At 42.2% G+C, this 24,998-nt stretch overlaps 3 protein-coding genes across 7 annotated transcripts in view; 2 read left to right on the top strand and 1 right to left on the bottom strand.

Moving 5' to 3' along the window:
* The first annotated feature begins 637 nt into the window (after window positions 1-637).
* On the top strand, window positions 638-10,648 carry tmem62 (transmembrane protein 62). The gene is made up of 14 exons (XM_074692816.1): window positions 638-957; window positions 1,122-1,320; window positions 2,681-2,792; window positions 2,888-3,025; window positions 3,412-3,457; window positions 3,843-3,984; window positions 5,116-5,240; window positions 5,383-5,505; window positions 5,877-6,032; window positions 7,907-8,066; window positions 8,235-8,433; window positions 8,512-8,607; window positions 8,689-8,807; window positions 8,891-10,648. Exons 1-14 carry the CDS (start codon window positions 920-922, stop codon window positions 9,209-9,211), a joined length of 1,974 nt encoding a protein of 657 aa, XP_074548917.1. The 5' UTR covers window positions 638-919; the 3' UTR covers window positions 9,212-10,648.
* A 1,962-nt stretch (window positions 10,649-12,610) lies between these two features.
* ptgr2 (prostaglandin reductase 2) lies at window positions 12,611-15,244 on the bottom strand. Of its 2 annotated transcripts, XM_074692274.1 has the most exons (8): window positions 15,002-15,244; window positions 14,789-14,907; window positions 14,439-14,630; window positions 14,178-14,348; window positions 13,750-13,959; window positions 13,326-13,535; window positions 13,206-13,245; window positions 12,615-13,122 (listed from the first exon to the last, which is right to left on the bottom strand). In XM_074692274.1, the coding sequence occupies exons 1-8, from the start codon at window positions 15,036-15,038 to the stop codon at window positions 13,058-13,060; spliced, it is 1,044 nt and encodes a 347-aa protein (XP_074548375.1). In that variant the 5' UTR covers window positions 15,039-15,244; the 3' UTR covers window positions 12,615-13,057. The 2 variants fall into 2 exon arrangements, with proteins under 2 accessions (XP_074548376.1, XP_074548375.1); XM_074692275.1 differs by lacking the exon at window positions 15,002-15,244 and having other exon boundaries at window positions 12,611-13,122; window positions 14,776-14,905.
* A 1,671-nt stretch (window positions 15,245-16,915) lies between these two features.
* Window positions 16,916-24,998, top strand: part of mideasb (mitotic deacetylase associated SANT domain protein b) — a 33,300-nt gene continuing 25,217 nt past the window's right edge. The window contains exon 1 of one of the 4 annotated variants that reach the window (XM_074691897.1): window positions 16,916-17,226. The gene's annotated coding sequence lies outside the window, so the exon portion shown is untranslated. The other 3 variants (XM_074691898.1, XM_074691896.1, XM_074691899.1) reach the window with 3 other exon arrangements.

The following is a 24,998-nucleotide window of genomic DNA, read 5'->3' as shown; positions in this document are numbered from 1 at the left end:
CTTTTTTTTTTTTTTTTGCTGAAATTGTATTTAAATGAAATGTATCCAGAAATCAACTATTTAAGAGAGAGAGTGATTGAGTCTTCTATGTATTCTGTAACTTAACCCAATACTGAAAAAATAATCTAACCAACAAATTTATTATAACATTGTTTTTAGTCTTAGAAACTAGCTGTGTATTTCAATAAACAACTGAAATGACCCTAAATACACATCTGTAGCAAAGTTATGTAGCCCTTAATTCTTGTTCTGTTGTTTCCAAGTATATAAATCAAAAATAAGACATAAAAACGTAGAAAAAAGAACTTTATTTTACATAATCTTTTGAGCAAACAGGGTATGAATCAAGTCTGTTACATGACTTTGTTATACGTCATGGAAAAGAAAGTAAAAACACAATGTAGACATCCATAAACAACATATACACTACACACACTCACATACTTTCATAACAATAATAATAATAACAATAATAATAATAATAATAATAATAATAATAATAATAATAATAATAATAATAATTTGTTGCTAGCCACCCAAAATGTTTCATGAATTTCCATCTCTTTAGGGCAGTTTTAAGTCTGTGTCCCTAATTTCTTACTTTAAGCATAAATGAATCATTTTAATCGATTGAATTTTAAATTTCATTTTCTTCTTCCTCCTCTGACCGCTGCAGGGTCCGCGTTGTTCCCGTTACATCTCGCGATCTAAGAAGCGGGAAGATTGCGCGCGATTGCAGTACCCGGAAAACGTGTCAGAGTGGGAGCTCTTTCCGCACACATATCTGCTGGTGACGTTTCCCGATGCCCGTATCCGTCCAATCAGAGCGCTGTGTTGGTAGCTGTAGGTGGCTATCTGTTAGCTCACCTGCTGAGCCGGAGGAGCAGCTGATCGGAGTCCTGAATGAACCCGAACATCGATGCAGCTCCGGGGGCCACGATGGCAGCGACAGACACGGTCTGACTCATAGCTCCATAGATCCGTCATGTAGCTGGGGGATCTTTGTACCTGTAGTTCATGTTAGTGTGATTCCTGCTCCCTCAGCTCTTTCTCCAGTAGCCAGCTCTTTTCTGTCCGGGACAGACAGACAGCAGCCTGCCCCCCCTCTCTCGCCACTACAGGAGGATGCTGAAGCTGTTCGGTGTGCTGGTGATCCTCGGACTGGCCCTGGCGTGCATCACCTCCTGGGTGCTGGACAGCTATGACACGGCCTGGCACCCCAAGCGCAGCGTCCAGCACCCGGCGGATGGAGACGGGTCCACGGGGAGCTCTCCTCCGTACCCCGGCGGCGAGTTGAGCAACATATTCTGGTTTATACAGGTGGGTTTCAGGGATCCAGTCCTGGTCTCTGTCTGTGTTTGGACTGTGTCAGGGATCATTGCTCAGCTCCATATATGACAGGAGGACTCAGAGGAGACCTGTGTGTTTCACTGAGGCTAGCTGTGCTGCTCACCCTCTGAACCCTCTCTGAATGATTGACTGAATGGGGTCACTGACCACTGAGGTGTGTCATTGTCAGGTAGAAATGATTCAGCAGACCATCTCCAGTGGAGTCAGACTTTACTCTGTGAGTGTTTTACAGCTCAGACACAGCTGTCTGCAGAAAGAGGAGCAGAGCAGACACTTCCTGTGCAGGGGCGTAGTTAGTGGTTTGGGGGCCCAAGGCAAACCCAGTCAGTGGGGCCCTCCATGTCCTTGTAACTCCTCTTCCTCAGAGCTAGACTGGCCTTCCCTGGGTCCACTGTCTCTTTCCCAGAATCAAGGCATGAGACAGTGCTAATCTTGTACATGCTAACTTAACACAACTAAATGCATTTCCTCAAGTTCTGTACTTTAGTTTGATTTAGAAAAAAGTGAATCCATCATTTAGTCCACTTTGTCCTGGATTTGAAATCTTTTATGGTCCATTGACAGCTTATTTGTCCCACAGTGGGGAATTTACAGAGTAACAGGAACAAACAAGAAAGGATGAAGTGAAAAACATTACAATAGGTAAATATTGAAAAAAATAATTTAGTAAAGAAAAAATATGTAAATATCAAGCACAACATCAAACTGGAAAACAATCTACTGAAAGAGGTGATATTTACAGTTACCATACTTTTTGGTTCTATTATTTTAAAGTGAATGTATTTTTATTTGACCCCCTGTCCAGTGAGTTATGTTTCCAAAAAAAGAGATTTATACAATAATGTTTATCACCAACTCCAAAAGTTTGATTTAGAGAAAATGATCCTGTTTCCTGGGCTAGATAAAGTCCTTAAAATCCTAAAAGTCTGATATGTTTATCTCAGATCTCAGAGCAACATTGGTTTTATTTCACACTTGGTTGAAAAGAAGAAAAAAATGTAAAAAGTGTTTTTACCACTTTCTTCCTGAATCAAATGTTCAGATGTGTTGTAACATGGAATAGCCCATTGAATAAGAAGGGAGGGGGAGGAGCCAAAACCATCATCACAGATTAAGCCTTTGATGGATTTTGAAGCATGTGAAGTAAGATTTAGAAAAAAGAAATGCTTTCAGTTGAAGAGAACTTCATAAATCAGTTTTTAAGAGATGCTTTGGGGGCCCCTGGGAATCTTGGGGCCCCAGGCAACTGCCTGTGTTTGCCTAATTGTAGCTACGCCCCTGCTCCTGTGTCCTGTTTGTCTCTGACTGAGCTCTTCATGTCTGCTTTAAGGTGTCCGACATCCACATCAGCCGCTTCCACGACCCCAGACGCATCCCAGACTTTGAGAAGTTCTGCACTGACACAGTTGAAGCCATCAAACCTGCTCTGGTGCTGGCAACAGGTACAGAAACTACTCCTGAAAGGCAGTCTGTGGGTGTGGTCCCTACAGGACAGGCTGATCCACATGTGTCTCCTCCTCCCTCCTCTTCTCCACAGGGGACCTGACGGATGCTAAGACAGAGAGTAAGGTGGGCTCCCTGCAGCATGAGGTGGAGTGGCAGGCCTACCACAACGTCCTGAAGAGGTCCCGCGTGATGGAGCGGACGCGGTGGATAGACATCCGTGGGAATCACGGTAATAAAGCTCAGCTCTCTGTTATCTCATCCAGAGCTCCCACCCACAGCAGCCAGTACACTATTAAGATCTCTGAAGAGTCCATTAACTGCGGTGCTTTTTAGCATCGCACGGGAAGTCGCTCTGCCCCTCCTCTGTAATGCTGCTCTCGCTCCTCTGTTATTGGATCCCAGGCTATTAGACGTGAAAGGAGATAGTGGGAAGTGTCAGATACAGAAAGCTCGTTATGTGATCTGGAGTTTCTCTGACAGCTCTTATTGATCAGCAGGAGATGATGTGGTGCTCTGATCGGGGAGGGGGGGTTGTTGTATGGGACATGGATGAATCACGACTCACTTATAGATTTACTCTGATTAATGTCTCTGTCCTTTTCCTTTCTCTGACAGATGCCTTCAACATAATGTCCCTGGACAGCACCAACAACTATTACCGGTCAGTAACCGTCTGCTCTGAGATCACGTAGTAACTTCTGAAACCCTATTTACTGACAGTAATCCAGGTGATCTGCGCCTCCTGAGGACAGAAATAGAAACTACACGAAGACGCCGTCTTTCTTCTCGTCTTCTGACACAAATTGTGTTTTATTGCTGCTTCCGTTAAAGCTGAAGCATCTTTCATCTGCCTAATATTTTTAATGCTGTGGTCATCCTTTGCGAGACGCAGCCTGTCTCCTCCTGAGCCTGCTGTATTTATCGATGTGTTTAAAAAGCTTTAAATTATCTGAGGGCTGTATCAGTGGAGAGGAGAGGAGCTGCTGGCTCCGTCCCAGACCTCAGACGCTCACGCTGGCTCTTCTTCCTCCTTCCCCCTCTTTAAGGAAATACTCGGCCAATCAGAAAGTCGGCTCCTTCCACTACGTTCACAAAACTCCCTTTGGAAACTACTCCTTCGTCTGCGCGGACGCCACTCTGACTCCAGGACCCAAGAGGCCATACAATTTCTTTGGGATACTGAACCAGGTACGGCTGCAGGTCCAGGTTTGACACAGGTCAGGCTGCAGACCCCGTTTCTGATCAGAGTCGAATAGAAAAGAATAGAATAGGATAGAATAGAAAAGAATAGAATAGAATGTACTTTATGAACCCCCGAGAGGAAATTCAGTCGCTGCAGCAATAAAAGAGAGTATAAAGTGCAAACCATCAGTCTCCAGTCCACTTCCTCCACAGGGTCCAGGACTGAGCTTCTTCAGCAGTCTGTTCAGTCTCTGTCTCCTGGATCCTGTCTGCTCACAGCAGGTGAAGCTCTTCACATGTGGCCTTGGTGTCTGCTGTTAGCTCTGTTAGCCATGTCTGTGAATAGCATGATGCTACTCTGCCCTCTGGTATTCCCTCTGTTGCTGGGTTAGCACAGCTAGCTCGTCCATCTTATTGGAGATAGATCTTACGTTCCCAATAACGATGGATGGAAGGACAGGTCCATGTCGTCACTTCTTAGCTCACACCTGAGAACCAGCACGTCGTCCTCACCTCCTTCTCCTCACCTTGTGGGAAACATCCGGCCTAGCACCAGTTAACATTGACATGCTAAAGGCTGCTTATAGCTGATTTCACATGTAAACAATGTGGCCATGTCTGTGAATAGCATGATGCTACTCTGCCCTCTGGTATTCCCTCTGGTGCCAGATTAGCATGGTTAGCTTGTCCATCTTATTGGAGATAGATCTACTTTCCCCATGATGGATAGAAGGGCAGGTCGATAGCTTATTAGCTCACAGCGCAGCACCAGCACGGCGTCCTGGCCTGCTTCTCCTCAGCTCACAGGGAACAATGGGCCTAGCACCGGTTAGCATTGGCACGCTACAGGCTGCTAACAGCTGATATCATGTGTAAACAATGCAACCGTGGTTACATGTAGGATCTCTGGACACACAGAAGGATACACATAAGGAAAGGACACCAACAGGTGGCGCTGCTTTAGTCCTGTAGCTATGCGCCCCATGTAGGGGGCTAAAATCCTTAAAGTAAAGTTTAACTTCCCCATTTCGCCGATAAAAGCATAATAATGCCTCAAAACATTTAAAAAATGTGATTAAAGCTAACAGACGGTGAAACGATGACGTCTCACCTCGGTGTTTCTGTCGTCACTGACAGACTCAGATGGACCTGCTGGACACGTTCAGAGCTGAGAGTCTGAAAAGCAACCAGTCGATCTGGTTTGGCCACTACACCACCTCCACCGTAGTCTCCCCTTCCCCTGGAGTTCGGGACGTGATGAGGTAAGAGGAGCTCGTAGCGAGGAGATAAACCTGCTTTTTGTTGGGCGTGTGTTTCACCCTCTTTGACCTGCACGTCAGACAATCCTCAGATTAACAGCCCCTCCTTGCTCACATTCACTCCACGCTGGATGTCTGATTTCAGATCTGCCGTGGCGTACCTGTGCGGCCACCTGCACACGCTGGGCGGCCTGATGCCCGTCCTCCACAGCCGACACCCCCAAGGGACGCTGGAGCTGGAGCTGGGAGACTGGATGGACAACCGCAGGTAAGGAGGAGGAGGAAAGGTGGATGAAGGTACCTGTGTTTTCTGACTCCCCCAGCCTCTCAGGTGTCTCTGGGGGCGTGTTCAGGTCTTAATCAGTCTCCAAAGACGGGCTGGGACTGATGTTTATGACGTTAGTCTTTAGGATGATCTGATTTCCTCTGAGCGTTGTTGGAAAACATGAGATTACGAGCAGTGTGATGACCATCCGCTCAGAGACTCAGGATGGGCAGGGCTCCGTCTTAATTGGATTTGGATGAGTTAATTGTTTCAGATTATACTGATTGTACATAACTGGGTCATATCATGGTGTCATGAAGGATCAGTCTAGTCCAAAACAATACGTCTCTAAAGCGACCTGAATCTGTCTCCAGGTACCGAGTCCTGGCCTTCGATCACGACCTACTGAGTTTCTCCGACCTGAAGTTCGAGCAGTGGCCTGCAGTGCTCATCACCAACCCCAAGGAGGCGCAGTACCTGCACCCCGGAGTGGAGCCGCTGGGTCGGATACGAAGGTCGACTCACATCAGGTGCCCGCTCTGTGTTTGTTGATCCCTGAGGCTCGCCGCGGCTCTGCCACACATGCTCCCAGCATGCCGCGCTCCTCTGATGTCCTTCACACACACACACACACACACACACAACACACACACAACACACACACACACATACACACATATACATGTCCCTGATATTTTTATAACATCAGCGTCAGACTCATCAGACTGAAATAAGCTTCATTTGTTCCTGTAACCGTCTGATGATGGGTCTGAAAACTTTGATTTAAGAGGAGCCGTTTAGCCTCAGCTCATTCAGGAGCCACAAAATCTACTTTCGTCACATTAAAGATAAAGTGAATTAAATTCTGAATATGGGTAAAATCTAAGAAATAATTGTGCCAAAAAAAGTTTTTTAAATTTCTAAGATTAAACGTGTAATGCCTACGTTTTTTTAATTTTAAAGAAATTTGCCAACGATTAAAAAAAAAATTGGCAAATGTTCAAAGATTATAAAACAGAAAATAAAAAAAAAACAAAAAATTCAAAAGAGTTTTTCATTAAAAAAATGCACAAATTAAGAGAAAAAAATAAATAAATTTGCAAAAAAATTGAAAATTTGCTGAAAATTTCAACAATTAAAAATCTGAGAAATAATTGTGCCAAAAAAAGTTTTTTAAATTTCTAAAATTAAACGTGTAATGCCTAGGTTTTTTTTAATTTTAAAGAAATTTGCCAATGATTAAAAAAAATTGGCAAATGTTCAAAGATTCTAAAACAGAAAATAAAAAAATTACAAAAAATTCAAAAGAGTTTTTCATTAAAAAAGGCACAAATTAAGAGAAAAAAATAAATAAATTTGCAAAAAAAAATGAAAATTTGCTGAAAATTTCAACAATTAAAAAAAATTAAATTTAATACATTTTTCACAATTTCAATTATTTAAAAAATAATACTTGAATTTGATTACACATATTGATAATTTTGCTCAACTCATCATTTTTAGTTGTTTGCTAATAGGGATGGGTACAAACGAATTGATATTTTTTACCACCGGAAAAATGCCTGTACCAGTACTGGTACAGGCATTTGTGTTTAAAGGAAATTTGAATATTTTTCAAAAATTTTGAAATTTCAAAAACTTTTTTTGCAAATATTCAAAAGATTTTAAAATGTCCAAAAATTACAAAAAACTGCAAAAAAATTTAAAGGCTTTTAATTTTAAAAAATGCACAAATTAAGGGGAAAAAAAATAAATTTGCAAAAAAAAAAAAAAGGAAATTTGCAAAAAATTTCAACAAATAGAAAATTGAAATTTATAACATTTTTCAAAATTTCAATTTTTTTAAAAAAAATTCTTGAATTTGATTACACATATCGATATTTTTGCTCAACTCATCATTTTATGTTGTTTAATAAAATGGATGAGTTCCTAGTTAGGTACTTTTATAGGTACTGGGTACCAGTTCGTAAAAAATTAAAAGGTTCCATGTTTAGGTACCTAAATGCATCCTTGTAACCTTCAGGGAGCAAAATAGTAGGCGATTTTCCACGCTGGACATGAACACAACATTTCAAGTGTATATATTGAGGAATAAATATGTTAACTTGCAAAAAAAAAGTACATCCACACAGAATTAAAATCTGTATTTTCTTCCAGATTAGTCTTTTTGTAGATGTAGTTATCTTCCCAGAGCTGTAAAAAAATATCAAATAAAAATTCTGTGTTTCACTAATTATAATTTAAAGCTATAAGGAGCCGTATGAGGCTGCAGAGCCTCAGTCTGATGTGTGGGGTTAGACGACGCTTCCAGTTCTGACAGGGGTGATTTCTAACTCGGCGTCCTCTGGGTGGCGCTCTCAGCTCTTTCTGAAGCTAAATAAACGAATGACCTCTGTCTCTAAAGGATCCTGGCCTTCTCAGAGGCACCGATCACCACCGTGCACGTCAGCGTGGACGGGGAGCCTCTGGGGGAGTGTGACCCAGCTGGAGGTCCTCTGTACGTGCTGCTGTGGGACCCGTCTCTCTACCTCACCGGACTGCACGCCATCAGAGTGAAAGTGGAGGTCAGTGCGCTGCTGTCCGTCCTCTGAGTCTGAAACCTGTTTGGAGGGTTGAAGATTTTATGGGTCTGAATGGGACTCTGTGTGTGTGTGTGTGTGTGTGTGTGTGTGTGTGTGTGTGTGTGTGTGTGTGTGTGTGTGTGTGTGTGTGTGTGTGTGTGTGTGTGTCAGGACGCGGCGGGCCGGTCGTCAGTGCGGGAGCAGCACTTCACTCTGGAGGACGACCTGACCCCGAGCTTCGGCTTCGTGCAGTCCTTCATCCTCCTCACAGACCACTACATCCTGGGCCGCGTGGCCTTCGTCTGCGTCATGCTGCTGAACGTGGGCGTGCTGCTGGCGTTCAGGTTCCTGGGCGTTCCCTCCAGGAGAGGTGAGGCGGGGCGATGGGGGGAACAGGTGACGCTGGAGTCTGCAGACAGGTGTTACAGCTGTGACGTGTCATCCACAGGAGTGTACTCTCAGGCCTGCATGGCGCTGCACCTGGTCAGCTCCGTCGACTCCTTCTTCTACTCTCTGCTGCTCTTCAACCTGTGCACGGCCTTAGGTGGGTCGGCCGCTCCGCCCCTGAAACACGCTCTGAGCGTGAGGTTCTCTGCTTGACGTCTGTCCCTCCTCCTCCTCTCAGGTCCGTGGTTCATCGGCGAGATGATCGACGGCCACAGCGGTGCCTGCTTCGCCTTTGGGGTCTTCATCGACGGACACTTCCTGGAGGGCAGCCTCACCTACGTGGTCGGAGTTGTTCAGGTGAGAAAGAGTCTGTGAAACCCGCCTGTTGGAGGTGATGGAGGTGATGGAGGCGTGTGTGCTGATCATTTCCTGTCCCGTAGCTGCTCTTCTTCAACATGCCCCTCACCTCCTACCTGTGCTGGAGCCTTCACCACCGTTGCCGCGGCAACACCTTCCGATCCCACTTCCTGCGGCCGGGCTGCCGCTGGCGGACTCTGGTGGTCCACGTCTTCATGCTGCTGCTGCTCTCCTGGCAGGCCCACTCCTGCTACTTCCTCCTGGAGACGTACGGCCCCATGGCCTTCTTCCTGTCTCCTGTCCGCACGTGGGCGCTGGGCCTCGGGCTCGTGCTGGTGTACCGCGCCTGGACAGGCCCCGCCCCCCTCCTCGGGGACCACAGCAAGAGCGTCTCCTCCTCTTGACAGTAACTGCACTGCACACCATGAGCACCCCCCCCCTCCTCCAGCCTGACTCACAGATATGTTTTGCGTCTCTCTGGGCTCCTCCTCCTCCTCCTCCTCCTCCTCCTCCTCCTCCTCCTCCTCACAGCTCACCTCCTCCTCCCTCCTCTGTAGGTAGGATCCTTTACTTATATGCATGTTGTTGTAAAGCACTGGTGAGCACATTTCTGGCCATACTCATCTTGCCGTGTACAGAGTTCGACCCTGCAGACCTGAGGGGACTCTGAGGACCGCCCAGCGTGTGCGGCGCACTCAGCTGACTCGTCTACTTGAGCTTTCGCACTTTTTGGAAGTGTTGCCTTGGCCCGACGCCACTCCACCACTGCCAAACCATGAGTAGGACAGATTCACGTTTATTCTTCCCTCTGGAAATCATTTCATTCACTGAGAGGCGAGACGTGCCAAACCCTCCTGCTCACCCTCAGAGAGGAGCCCCGGCCTATGCTGGGCTCCTCCTGACTCCTCATCACTGACAGCGCCTCCTCAGAGGAGACCACACTCCCCGTTTCTCCTCCACATGTTTCAGGAAACCACAGGAAGGGAATCAGAGCGTGCTGTAGATCCACCGTCATTCAGATTATTCGACTGCCACTTCAGAGTTCAGCGAGTAGTCATATCAGACACACACACACACACACACACACACACACACACACACACACACACACACACACACTCTGACACGAAGCGAGCCGGCCTGACTCTGTGCTCCTCCAAACGTGAACACAGAAAGCAGCTGTTTGTCTCTCAGGAACGCGAGCACCCAAACGTCAGGCTGGTCCCAGAAGTCTTCAGGACCACGTTTTTATACTCCACAGTAGCTCAGTGAACTCGGACCGCGTGGGGACCACAGACAGACGCGTGGTCGCTTAGAAACTGAATGTGTTTTAGATGTGATGACATGAGATGAAGAGAAGATGCTGTTTTTTAATTTATTGATTCTGATTGTACTGAGTGGTTACTTTTCCCCACGTGTTAGATGAAATCTGAAGCGCCGGCCTCGTGCTCGCTCAGTCAGGAAGATATCGAGCATTCCCAGCTTCACGTTGGCGTGAGGACGTGATGATTCCTCATTTTCTGTGAAGGCGTCTGTTTGCACTCTCACTTTTCTGGTCTGTAGTAGCAGGAGCTGGATTCTGCCAGAATAATGTGATTCAACAAAACCCTGATCAGGTGAAGACCACGTTCATCCAGTGTTTGAAAACAAGCAGAGATTTTTCAGCCCTGCGCTGAGAGCAGAGGAAGTGTTCGGCTGCTGGAGATGAAACGACGTGCTCTCGAGCCGGCAGACGTGCAATCAGCTTCCTCTCTCTGTGCACAGGAAAGTGTGTTTTATTGTTTTCATGGGGGCAAAAACAAACTGTGTATTTCCATCATAAAGTAAACTACAGAAGAGGATTAGGGCCATCGGCAAAAAAAAAACTAATTTAAGTCCATTTTTTTAAATCATTATTATTCTGACATTACAGTCAGATTTCTGAGAGAAAAAAAATTAAATCTGTCCCTAATCTCCGAATAAAAAGGTAAAAAAAAAAAAAGGTAAGACCTTTTTTTTTTTTTTAAGTCAGGCATTTTTTGTTTTAATTATTCTGAGAAAAAGTCTGAATTTTGGGAAAAAATATCAGACTTCCAAGAAAAAAGTCAGATTTCAAACTGTTATCTCAGCACATCAGTAATTTTTCCAGTTGCTTTTTTTCAGAAAGACAATGTTTTGGCCTGATTTTTGTTGTTTTACTATAATAATTATGATTTTTTTTTATTATGATTATTATTATTCTGAGAGAAAAGTCATAATTTTAAGAGAAAAGTCTGAATTTAATCACACAATAGCAAGTGGTTAAAAGCTAAAACATAATTGTGTTTTCCATTTTTTTTTTCTTTTTTTTTGGGTCAAGCATTTTTTGTTATAACTATTCTAAGAAAAAGTCAGAATTCAAACTTTAATCTCAGCACAATAGAAAAAAAATCGGTAATTTTTACAGTTGATTTTTTCAGAAAGAGTTTTTTGGCCTTATTATTTTGTGGTTATTATTTTTTGTTACTTTTATTATTTTGAGAACAAAGTCATAATTTTAAGAAAAAAGTCTGGAATTAATCTCAGAATAACAAGTGAAAAAAAATAAGGGCGTAATTTTGTTTTTTTTCCCTTTTTTTTTTTTTTTTGGTCAAGCTTTTTTTGTTATATCATTATTATTATTATCAGATCAAAGTCATAATTTCTTTAAAAAAAAAAGTCAGAATTATGAATTTAATATTAGAATGATCATTTAAAAATAAAAAAATTAACCCTTTTTTTTTCCAGTGGCCCTCGTCCTCCTCCGTATGAACCTGATGGATTTTTGTCATTGAAAACTTGATGTGTCCACCAGGTGGCAGTATTGATTCAACTCGAAGGGAACAAGCGATGACTGAATCAGACTTCCTCCTCCTCCTTCAGCGTGTTACTTTGGTTTTTCTGCAGGAAGCACCGAGCGTTTGTCTCAGAGGCTGTTTGATGGATTATTGATGGATTATTGATGGATTATCGATGGATTATCGATGGATTATCGATGCTCACTGTCTGTTTCTCCATCAGTCTGCTCCACCCTTCTGTTCTGTATTCTGACTTCATGAGGAAAACAAGCAGACCTCCTCCAACACCTCCTCCTCCTCCTCCTCCACCAGGCGTCCACTGTGAGTGGGTTACTGGTGTCCACTGCACCCCCCCGCCCCCCCCGTTCACACACTTCTGTAAACGAATGAATTGATGATGATTTTACACCTGCCACATATTTTTCTTGTGACAACTGAAATTAGAGCCGACCACTATTTTATTTTATTAATGGTTTATAGTGCTGTGAAATAAAATGTTCATTACAGTAAATCAGACGCTTCTCTCTGCTTTTTTTTTTTTTTTTTACCAAATCACTTCCTGTGTGTGTGTCTGAGCTCGTCTTTCTATGAGATCTGGAGATGAAGCCTAAAGGTGATGAAGTGGAGAAAACTGCAAAAGGTAGCAGATTTTTTAAGGGTAACTCTATTTTTTCTTTCTTTCCTCCATATTTTTATTAGCATTTTCTTACAAACACAAAAGAAACACACACTAACAGATCAACAGGTTCAGATCATAAACCCAGACATTAGTGGCTGAGCTCTGGAGGATCCATGTGGAGAAATAAAAAATAAATAAATGTTGAAATAGAATTAAATAGCATTAAATAAGTAAATAAAAGCGCTTTGCTCTCATATTTATTTATTTATTTTATGTAGTAACATAAGAACAGAGCACTTTTATTTACTAATTTATTGATATTTAATTCTATTTCCACATTTATTTATTTTTACTTTTATTCACTGAATTATGAAAATATAGTTTTTTAATTTTGTGTTAATTTTCACTTTTATTTATTTTTAATTTTGGCACTTTTGGTCCTCTGTACAAAACAAGTCTATAACACTGACAGACTGATTTAATGAGGTTATTAAATTTTTAATCTATAAAAATGATTTTGAGACCAGAGAGTGAAAAATTTGCTGAATACTGGAAAGGAAAGATGAAGTTTATAAAAGGGGAAATACTTTTTTATACTTTTTTTAAACCTTTTAATGGAAATGATAAAAAGAAGTGAACCACCAATGGCGTGGAAAATTTTATTTCACATCTCTGGGCGACTTTGTTTCAAACTGCATTTATTAATGTATTAATGTTTAATCTAAGCAGCTGCTGTCAGCTGACCAAGGCACCACCTTTCACAGTTCATCAGTGTTAATAACAGAGGAAGAGTTAGTGTTTATTCCTCACAGCGTACGGTCAGAGCAGGATTTCCTTCAGTCTGAGATCTTTATGATTTGCTTTCCAACGTTTCCTCCTTTCATCATGGAGCAAAATGCATCTGCAGAGACACAAAGAAACATCACTGAGTTATCAAAAGGAGTCATGTGATGAAGTCAAATGTCAGATATATAATCCACACACCTCCCATATTCTCAATCCCGTCCACCACGGTCTCCAGAACCTGCAGAGAGGAGCAGGTTCAGATTTAACAGAAGAAAAGAGGCTCAGTCCACCCTGTCCTCCTCACGTCGTCCTCCTCACCTTGACTTGTCCTGATTTAACCAGCGTGCTGAGCTCGCAGAGGGCCTCTCCCGCCTTGTTCATGTAGTTGAGCACGGTGAATCGCTCCCGGGTGATGCTCTTCCTGCGCAGAGCTTCCTGCGTCTCCTCGCTCAGGGGGGGAGGGTACGGCACGTCCTTGTTGTACTGAGAGATCTGCCCACACAGGATCACATGACCTCCACTGTTCATCTGGAGATAAAGAGAAGGCTCAGGTCAACGTTTGGCATCGATTTGAGCAAAATGAAACGATTCGCTGCTGGAGGAGAAGGATGCAGAGTTCAGACTCTGAGTTTAGCAAACGCTGGAAGCAGAATCACTGAACGCAGAAACACTGAACGCAGAGCTCACTAACACCTCAGAAATCAGCATAATCTGCAGCCACAAAGCCGTACACTGACCGTACCTGTGTGATGATGGAGTCACTGATGCTTCCTCCCACGTTGTCAAAGTAAACGTCGATCCCATGAGGGCAGGTCTCTCTCAGCTTGGTGGAGACGTCCTCCTGACGGTAGTTGATGGCTGCATCGAAGCCCAAATCCTCCACCAGGACTCGGCACTTCTCCTCAGAGCCACAGATACCCACCACCCTCACACACCCGTCCAGACGGCCGATCTGAGAGGTGGACAGGTGACACAAACAGGAAGTCACTTCACTTAGCGTAATTAATCACCTGGACTATCAGGGTTTCCACAAGTTCATCTTCAGGTTGTTGTTTCCACCTTCAGGAGGGTTTAACTCAAGCCAAGTCTCTACCTGGAAACTCAAATTTAAGAATCTGTCTCCACACATTCAGAGCGTCTCTCAGGTTGTTTTTAACGTGGTTTATTCACCTGTCCAGCTATGGAGCCGCAGGCGCCCGCCGCTCCGCTCACCACCATGGTCTGGTTCCCTCCTGTGGTGATGTGACCTTTCTCTCTGACACCCAGCAGGGCTGTCAGACCCGTTATACCCACTGCACCCAGGAAGTAGGAGAGGCGTCCGTCGACCAGCTGTGGATCCACCTGTGATGGATGAAAGTCAACGCCACGGCTCACTCTGACACGTCTCAGAGGTCAAAGAGGTCAAACTGCTACAGCGCTGATCCAACAAACCTTCTGTACGGCACCGCCCTTCAGGACCGCGTGGGTCTGCCAGGGCCAGTTAAAGTCCGTGACCACATCCCCCTTAGAGAAACCAGCACAGCAGCTGGACTCCACCAGGCCGACACCTCCACCATCCACACACCTGGACAGCTGCCAGGGGGTCAGGTACTCTGCTCCGGTGTCTTCATTCATCCTGCAGCGCTGTGGAGCACAGACACACACAGGAGAGTAGACACTTAAAGTACAGAGACAGGAAGCAGCTTGATTCATCTTTGGATGAAAACTTAAACTGATGTTTGTGGAGCTGATCCCTCTGATAACAGTGCAGAGTTTAACGCATGCGCACCCTGTGTTGTTACCATGTAGGGGTCCACTGACAGGTAAAGCGTCCGAACAAGCAGCTCTCCATCTGTCAGCTCAGGTGATAACGTTATCTCCTCCAGCCGGAAGTTGTCAGGAGCAGGAGTCCCGTTGTTACCTGGGAGCAGGTGACAGTTAGGTTCAGAGGGATAACACAGGAGAGCAGCAGAGTTTCTGTAATCATCAGAGGAAACAGAAACTTCTTCTCCTACCAGGTCGTGAGTGGAGAACGACTCTCTGCACCTGCATCCTCACAGAGTTACGCTAACTTTGATATTTCTTTAGATAAGACCCAACAAACCTTCTTCTCCCTGATTCACAGGTCCAAACTGTTTAAGGTTTGAGTTATCTGCGTTAAAACAAAACTCAAACTAATGAACAAGCTGCTACAACCTTTCTACACCCTGTGTTTACACGGGAAGCTAACAGAAAGTCAACACAGCGAGAGGCTTCACTGACACCAACTTCCGCCTTCGCCTGCAGTCGCTAACGGACACTGAAACGTTTTTAAATCATCTACAAGAGTCCGTTAGCTGCTCAAGTTATATCACTTGTCCTCCGACCTGATACAGTTTGAGAATATGACGCTAACCTCGAGTTTTTGTTACATTTACTGTCTATTCATATCTTATTATTATTGTTCTCTGCAGGAAGTTTCATATTACGCATGCGTAGTAATTCTAGAGCTCAGCTATTTCACTCCATTACAACCATATTTACTTTTATCAGTGTTTCAAGTTAACATTCAGTGCAATGGAATTTTTAAAAAAATTACATAATAATAATAATAATAATAATAATAATAATCATAATAATAAAAATCATAATAATAATAATAATAATAATAATAATAATAATAATAATAATAATAATAATAATGATAATAATAGTAATAATAAATATTATTATTATTATGATTATTATTGTGAAAATTATGATAATAATTCTACTACTACTTCTAATAAAAACAATAGATATTACATTCTCATTGATTATTTTTAACTTGTTCTTTAGTTGTACAAATAACAGCACACTTTCTTTTGTTTTTTTCTTTTCAATTTCACTTCAATTTAGTTTATTTTATAGGGAGGGACAATGTACATTCATACACACTTAAAAAAAAAAAAAAGTAAATGTACCCAAATCTAGATACCAAGCTAATTTCCATTGGTAGTCCCCCCAGCTAAAATATAAAAACAAACAGGTTTAAAAAAAAATAAAATAAAATACAAGTATAATATTTAAAGGAGTCTGTTCTTCTTGTTTTGTTTCTTTTTAAGGAAAAGAAAGAACAGAGAAACATTATCATAATAAAACATTTTACAATACATTAAAATCACATTTAAAGTGCTTTTAGCAATTTTTATAAGTATGCAAATAAGTAGGTACAAGACTTAATACTGAGAGTTTTAAAGTGAAATAAATATCAAAACACAAATCATCTTTTGTCAAAATATCTTGTAAATAATAACTAATATAATTACAGAAAACAGAGAGATAGAAAAAGAAACAACAGTAAATAAATGTGGCACTTTTCATACATTCAAACATGCAGCCAAATGTGCTTTAAAATGGACGATCAATAAAAGAAATATATGACAAGGGTCCTATAAAATACTTAAAATTATAAATAAATTCCATGTAGTAAGAACTAATGGGTACCATAAAATCAATAAAGTAAAAGAATAATATAAAATTATTAAAAGTCAAATGACTTACAAACAATTTAAATAGAAAAAAAGTATTTAGACAAAATCAAATCAAATCAAATTAATTGAAACAACACAAAATGAACCAAATATCATTTCAATAATAATAATAATAATAATAATAATAACTACATTCCCCAAAAATTAAAATACAAATGCTATTGGAAGGTTGTTATTAAAATAATACTGGTAATAATAATAATGCAGCCCAAGGTTTAAAGGAATCATCTCAAATTAAAAGCTGTATTTTACTTCAATAAAACACCCTCTCTTTCCTTCCCTATGAAACCTCCTCAGTGATAGTGGCACTTAAAGCAGAGATCTCAGTCCCGAGTTCCTGTGAAGTGAACTCTCTTGCCTCAAATAGAAGATCTTTTCCGGGCCGTTAAGGCGGCTTCAGCCAACCAAAAAACGGAATGCGCCCCAGACAAGCTATTTTAATATTCCGGATCATCAATGCTGCAGATATCTGACACAGCTCAGCCGTTACCGGAGCAGAAAGTGTGTTTACTGTCGACGTTAGCGATGCAGCCGTTGGTCCGCAGAGTCCGGGGACGGGCTGAGCTCCGGGGAGAGTTTGCAGCGTCGCTGGTTAGCTAAAGTGGAAGTTAAGAGTGAAGAGGAGGAACTGGAGGAAATGAAGTTATAGTGGGATCATTTCACAGCTACAGGAGGATCTTCAACCAGGGACATGGAGACCTGTGCGCCATGGGGGGACCGGCTGTGAGGTTAGTGCTGCAAAGAGGACTCGATTAAAAGTCTGTTAGTTTACTCAGAGTCTGTGAGAGGGAGCAGGGGTCACCGGGAGGAACTCTGCAAAAACTGCACAACCTGCAAAAACTGCAAAAACTGCACAGACAGCGTTCAGGGGGTCTGCAGTTAGCAGTTAGCATTAACTAACTGAGCACAGGAGCTGTCTGTGCATGTACTACCACACACACACACACACACACACACACACACACACACACACACACACACACACACACACACACACACACACCAAACACCTTATTTCCCATTCATAATAATCAGTGGTGCCTGTATTCAGATCGTTATCAAGATATGCCTTTATTAGTTATTCAGTAATTAATTTATTTATTAAATTTTGATTAATTTTGTTAATTAATTAAAATGAAAAATAATAATAATGAATAAAATATTTTAAAAAATGAATAAATTAATAATAATAATAATAATAATAATAATAATAATAATAATAATAATAATAATATAACAGAAAATAATAACAATAATGATAAATAATAATACTAAATAGTAATAAAAACGAAAAACTAATTGTAATTAATTGTATTTTTTAAGTGTTAAATTATTTAATTAATTTATTTGTCATTAGTTTTGATGTTAACAGACTAAAATCAACAGATACATCACATTATCATTTCAGGTGTTCATGCAGTAAACACAGCTGTTCAGCCTAATAGTTAAAAATAATTAAGTTTTATGATCCAGAATGTTAATTTTCATGGTGACTAAATTATATGTGCCAAAAATCAGACATTACTGCATGAAAAGGAATAAATCCTGTGTATCTTAATCTGAGTCATGTTACTAACCTGTTGATTGTTGACTTAAAAAGATGGGAGAATTTTCTGCAGCTGCTTATTAAATGTTTTTAATCCATGGCCCAACCTGTTTTAACTGCAATGCTGTCTTTAATTTAAACTGAGCGTAAACTGTTTTTGTTATAAACTGATTAATTTTGGCCCAAAAATCTGTTTGTAATTCCTCCACGGTCTCCCAAATCTTCAGTTGATCGTAAACGTTAGCTTCTGGCTCAGAAATTACCATAGCTGTGATATCTATAAAAACAGGAAATTCCTCTTTTCTTTAAAACAAAGGACTTTTTTACTGATTTCCATGTAAGGGGAAGGACTTTGTGACAGAAGGGGAGAAGTTAGAGCAGAGCTGTGATAACGTTTCTCTGTTCAGACCGACTGAAGGAGAGAAACCATCAGACCTGTCCCTCCACGAGCTGCTTCACTCACACTCTGATGAAAGTCTTCTGATCAAACACTTTGTGAATGGATGATTGTCCATCAGCTGACTGCTCTGTGGGTTTCACACTGATTCATCAGAGGCAGACATGTCAGACGCAGGTTTTTCTGAAGCCGGCTGAGGACTGGAGGAGGGGGGGCGGCTGCAGAGTCCTGAGCCTGGTCCTGTTCCCAGCCCTGATACAGCAATGATTGTTTGACTCTGTTTATACAAATGAGGCAGTTTGACTTCCTCTCAGAGCTTCTTTTGTATTCAGGTGTTCAAACCCAGATCATAACCAGCCTCAGTGTCTTCAGGTGTCTTCAGGTGTCTTCAGGTGTCTTCAGGTGTCTTCAGGTGTCTTCAGGTGTCTCAGTGACCTGTGACACAATGAGTCGTAAACCTGGGAATGAGTTTGTGTTCCTGCTCCTCTTGTTCCCTCTCGTCCTCTGAGGGTTTCTGATGGGAACATCTAGAGGTGTGGTCACTGAGACACCGTCAGGGTTTGTTCTCTGACTTCAGATCAGTCACTTAGTTTGAATTTTGATGCTATAAGACGTCTTAAAGGGGCCGTCGCTAACGGACTAAAGAGGACGTCAGGGAGTCTAAATCCTATCATTCCTGACACGGACGGGTTGGAAGCTTTGTCGACCCGTTGAACTCAGACCATGCTGTCGTTGTGTCGGGTTAACTCTGCTCAAAGCTCTAAGGGAAGTTTTTATTCTGCATGTATGAAAAACAGGAATATCCTCTTTCTCTTTGACTGAGGGAACCAGAAAGATGCTGAGTCAAACTGTGAGACTGCTCCACACTCATCATTTTATTGACCACAGTCAACAAACATCATTCTGCAAAGAAGCATGATGCAGTTTTAGTGACAAAGGAACTTTATCCAATATATTTTTTAAATTGTTTTCAATATTAGCAAGTTAGCAGTGTGCCTGTGTTAACAAGCTGCATAAAGTGAGCTCACAAAATGACTTATAAGTCGATAAGATGCCTCTGCACCAGGGCTGAAAACCTCATGATACAATACGCATCACGATACGCATCACGATACCTGGGTCATGATACAATAATATCATGATAAGACACTGAAACTGTAATATATTGTCATATTTTAACAAGTAAACTATTTGATTGAAACAACTTTTCTGTTTTATTGTGTTTGAATAATAAAAGTCAGATCCAGTGTTTCATACGAACACATAACTTGAAAACATAAAGTGCATCAACTTTGTCACTAAAACGAATGTGACAGTAAAACTGATGATGAAAAAAATCTAATGCACAAACATGACTGATTATTATTTTATCAGGCTACTACACTGTAAAAAATAAACTTCAAATGATTTTAAACTAACTAACCCAAAAATAGAGAGAAAACATTTTTTACTGAATCAAACCCCACATCACCAAATTTAGGAATAAAATATTTTGAACTTTGAGATTAATTTTATTACACAGTTTATAGGGAACATACAGCAGAGTAGCTCTTTGGCGCCATCTACTGCAGTGGAGGTGTGAGACATATTGTACTTCCAACTCGCCTAAAATAGAAATTTTAATTTTAACAAAAAATATCGATATTAAAAGTTCAAATACTGATTTTATCACAGGTCAAAGAAACGTGATATATTGCTGTATTGATATTTTTTCACACCTCTAGTTTGTACTCATCCAGCTAACAGCCAGTTACTGGCTAGTAAATAAACATGTTCATAAGATCAAACAGTAAATCGTGTTTATTTTCACTTTTATTTTGGACTTGAATATAAAATTCAGTTAAAGGAACATTTCTGCATTTTCAGCAGGTCATCTTCACAAGACTTAGAAATAATAAGTTTGAGATTTTAAGTATTTTCAAACGTTAAACCTACAAAACTCAGAACATTTATTCTTTAAAAGTGCTAAGAATTAAAAATGTGAACGAAATATTTTTGGCTGAATATAAATAGACAAGAACACCAACAACCAACCCATCGGCACCACGATAACTGAGCGACTTTGTCTCCTTCTCTTTTTAGAAACAACAGGCCTCATTCACTAAAAAAATGAATAAAATGTTTTGCACAAAATAAGTGAGGACACAAAATCACAGCTGGGTTCATGACACGTGTGTATCAGCCAATTCATTAATCCCAGAGAGATGTTAGCATTACTCTTTACATGGAACAGCAGCTGGAATAAGATGTAACAGGGTCATAAAATAAAAAAGGTGTTAGATTTACAGTAAATAAGCACTGATGTAATCCTATTAACAGTGTGTTAGTAAATCATAATGATTCTGAATTAACAGGGTGGGTGCCCACGACCTGCAGTTAGCATGCTAACAATGAGCTAATTAGCTTCAAAAATCTGAACATTGTCATATTTTTAATTTTAAACTGAATGTTTGGTTTTCTTTTGCTGAAAGTAGTTTTAATATGTCAGGGATTTCGTTAGAAGAGTCAGTGTTTACATTTTCTGAGACAGATGGTCGTCATCATTTGTGCGTACACATGGTCTGAGAAGGTTAGTAAAATTAAATTTAAGTAAGAAAATGTTGATTAATCAAAGATTTGTGCCTCAGATATACGTACACACAGTTTTAGCACATATGAACGTATGTGCTGTTAGTGAATGAGGCCCAATGCACGGCCACAGAGGTAAAAAAAAAAAAAAAGTTAAAAAATATTAATACGGCAATACACCATGATAGTTTGACCTCCAATACAGTATTAATATTAAACTGTTAATATTGATATTTTTGCAAAACTAAAAATTTATGTTAAGCAGAGTTGGAAGTGAAATACCACCTACGCACCTCCACTGCAGTAGATGGCGCTGGAGAGCTGTTACTCTGTTAGTTTCCAATTGATTGTAAAATAAACATAATCTTAAAGTCTAGCTGAAAGTAAAGTTTAAAATATTTGATTATTAAACTTTATGATGTCTGTTTTTGTTGCACTGAGCATCAATATTTTCTTTGATCCTTTTGATTTTGAGAAATATTTTGATTTATGTTTACATCATTTCTATTTTTGTCTTATTTAACTGTGTAGAATATCAAAATATATGATCTTTTATCTTCATGCGCTCCTCCATAAGGAACACTAAGGTGAAAGTTGAGGCTAGAATTGAAGACAATAATAAACTGTGATGAAATCCATTAATTTTTTTGTAATTAATAAGTTGTAATTGACTTATCAAAGTCTCAGTCTTTAAAAACCAAATGGTTGAAGCTCCCAGTTTCATATATTTAAAGATTTACAGATAAAAACCAACAGTTTCCTTCATTCACTCTGTTTCACTTTCACTTTATTCATTTCAGACTTTTCTTTATTCAGATGTTAGGACTGAAAATGTTCAGTTTGATCATGAAATGAGCAGATAACTGTGAAGTAGTTTCACTTTGTTAAAGCCCTCTGAAGCTTCCATATGAATAAAATGAGATATCCTCCACCCCTGGGCCTCCATCAGTCAGCCTGCTGCTGTGTCACGCAGAAACACGCAGCTCCTCCCCACGGAGAGGAAGTGTGTGAGCCGGACAGAAAGTGAGTGTGGCTCGGGGTGTGCCCTTCCCCTCCAGCCCCTCCGTCCTCCCATGTGTGTCGGAATTTCCCGCATGGACTGAGAGGGATCTTGCTCCGTAAATTACAGCGCCTTGCGTTTCAGAGGAAGACCTTATAAGGGCACGGAAGTGGGTGTGGCCAGCGAGCTGATGGCTGGGGGAAGGAGGAGGAGGAGGGGGGGTCACAAGACAGGCAGAGGCACGGAGAGACTCGATGTACAGCAAAGGGCCGCAATGCAAGTGAGTTTTTGTGCAATCGTAGTGCAATAATGTGCAACAGCGAGCAGGCGCACTGTGCAGATTAGCGCTGCGCTTCCGGTCGGAGAGAACTCGTGTTTCCACGCAGAGCCGCTTTTCCTCCCGACTCCACGGCGAGAGGAGGGGGTCAGGGGAAAAAGTACCCGTGAGTGAGGTCAGCAGCATAGCATGAGTCAACCTTGGGGATGAATGCAGTCATCATCCCGGCTCTGAACCGTGCGGGCCCGCTGCGAGCTGCGCCGAGCTGAGACCGAGCGGGCCGAACCGAGCCGAGCTGCCGTGAGGAGCAGCTTCATGACGGACACGGTGAGTACAGGAGGAGGGGGTCCGAGCCGTGTGTGTCGATGGCTGAGGCTGTTGTTGTTCCCTCACTGAGCGCTCAGCTCCGCTCTCAAAGTTTTGTTTACGTCGCGGAGCCGAGCGGGGCGCGCTCCCCCCGGAGGGTCGCTCCTGCTCCGCGGGTCCCTGCCTGTTTACCACGGCTCGGTCCAAGCCGACTGAGAGCCCAGGACCAGACATGTGACGTATCAGGCTTGTTGACAAGTTGGAGCGAGCCTCGGTGGGTGTCTGGTCCTGTCAGCCCCTCTGCACCGTGGGCTTGTTTTGATGCAGCGGGACGCGTCGTGCCTGGATAATCCGTCCCTGCAACAAAGAGCGTTTCTGCTAATGTGCGCGGAGCTAGCTGAGCTCAGGGGCTGCTGTGGAGGGAGCAGGGAGGTCCGGAGGAGTCCTGTCATGGTCGGGCTCAGCGTGCTGTCTTGACGTGGTCTCCCCACGCTGCAGGCCTCGGATGCCCGCTGCACGGTGCGCGCTCGCCGTGCCACACGGGCCGCGTTAAATCAGGAAACAGCGCTGGATTAGGGCGGCTAATGGCGCTTGACATTTATTGTAAGCCAATTTAACGTGTTGCTTTGTTTATTGGGCTAAAGCCCGGGCTTGTGTAAGGTTGCACTTGTGATGCGTCACGATGATCAGCTCACAGGAGCGTGGTCGCTCCGTGACCAGCAGCAGCGTGTTTCTGCAGCACCGCAGCAGGATCCGGGCTTGGTCCCCGTGCATGTCGCTCAGTCCGGCTGTAAACATGAGCAGCATCACATGGGGAGGCTGATGCACAAACACACACTCTGTGAGCCACGTTGCACGGCTCCTGTCCCAGCTCGCCGTGTTGTGCCTCTGAGCCTGTGCAGGATGTGAACAGCTGCAGCGTCTATTTTAGGAAGCCCGAGTTTTACTGGGCCACCAGAGTAAAGGGTGATGAGTGTCACTCACTTCCCAGGTCGCAGATCCCTCTTCTGATTCATGCATTCACCGTGTTTCATGCTTTGAGCTGCAGAGGAGCAGGCTTCAGGGCTTTCTGGGCTGCTGCACAAATGTGACAAGATTTTAATTCTCTGCAGATGGAGCAGGAACAGAAACAGTCGGGATCTGTGTGCATCCTGTAACTTGGCAGACTGCACTGTGTCAAAATCTGCTCCAAAGCCTCGGCATCAGATCGGCATTTTTTTTAAATGATCAGCACAGGTTACCATGGCGATCATCAAAATCCTGTTTATCTGAGCCCGCAAGGCCGTTTGGACTTTCTCCTCCTCTCTGTGCTCCTCTCTGTGCTCCTCTCTCTGCTCCTCTCTCTGCTCCTCCTGGGATGATTGTGTCATCGTGACTCATCCTCGGTCACCAACGTTTGCATGTTTTGAGAGTCAGTTCAGAGGGCAGAGCTCCCTTTTCTCCTCACCTCAGAGGGGTCAAAGGTCAGAGGAAGCAGAGGATAACTCACGCTGCAAAAACTGAAATCTTACTGAGTGTTTTTGTCTTTTTTTCAGTAAAAATGTCTTTTTAGACTCAACATGAGCCACATTCACCTGAGCAGTCCAGGAAAATGTCTCATGTCAAGTTATTTATGAGCTCTGATGGGGTAAGAAGTCAAAGTAAAGTAAAAAGTTCATTTTTTTTACCCCAATGGCAGATTTATTTTACTTGTTACAGGAATTCAGACCTTATTTTTGTCTTTAAATAACTTGAAATAAGAGTTTTTCTCTGGACTGCTTAGGTGAATGTGGCTTGTAGTAAGGATGATAAGACAGTTTATTCTAAATATAAGAGAAAATACTTGATTAGATTTATTTTTTTTGCAGTGCATGATGCAAAAAGAGGTGGGAGAAAAAAATAAAAAATAGGATTTATCAGGATTTTTTATTTGACAATATTAAATTCAGGATTCTGTGTCAATAAAATCTTGTTTTTTTTTTTCAAATTCTTCATTTCAGGCTTTGTTTATAAAGTGGATTGGAAAAAAATTCCACTTTTCTCCAGCAGAGGGCGAAATGTTTCACTCTGACTCACGTGATGAGCATTTTATGGGGAAATATGGCTCCTGATATAGTCTGTGGACATTATAATCATCATCATTAAACTTTTTCACATCGTCTGGTGTTAATAAAACAAACTTAGAATCAGAAAAATACCAAAGAATCATAATCTAACCTCAAAAATCGTAAAACGATCAAATCGTCAGAGCAGTGAATCGTCCCGGCCTTCGTCCACGCCGAGGCGAGAGGAGTGTGTGATGTGTGAAAGCTGAACTCTGGTGACCTCTCTGGGGTCAGGTGTGCATGCTGGGCTGCTTGGAGGACCTGATCCCTGTGTCATGTGACCACCCCCCCCCCCGTCCTCCCAGCAGATACCTTTCAGTCA

This window comes from Halichoeres trimaculatus, unplaced genomic scaffold (genome assembly GCF_033239565.1).
Source record: "Halichoeres trimaculatus isolate MK-OKI-2021-1 unplaced genomic scaffold, fHalTri1.1 fHalTri1_scaffold_17, whole genome shotgun sequence".
NCBI classification, from domain to species: Eukaryota; Metazoa; Chordata; class Actinopteri; order Labriformes; family Labridae; genus Halichoeres; species Halichoeres trimaculatus.
Note: the sequence above shows the minus strand (reverse complement) of the source record. Positions and strands in the feature narration are given on the sequence as shown.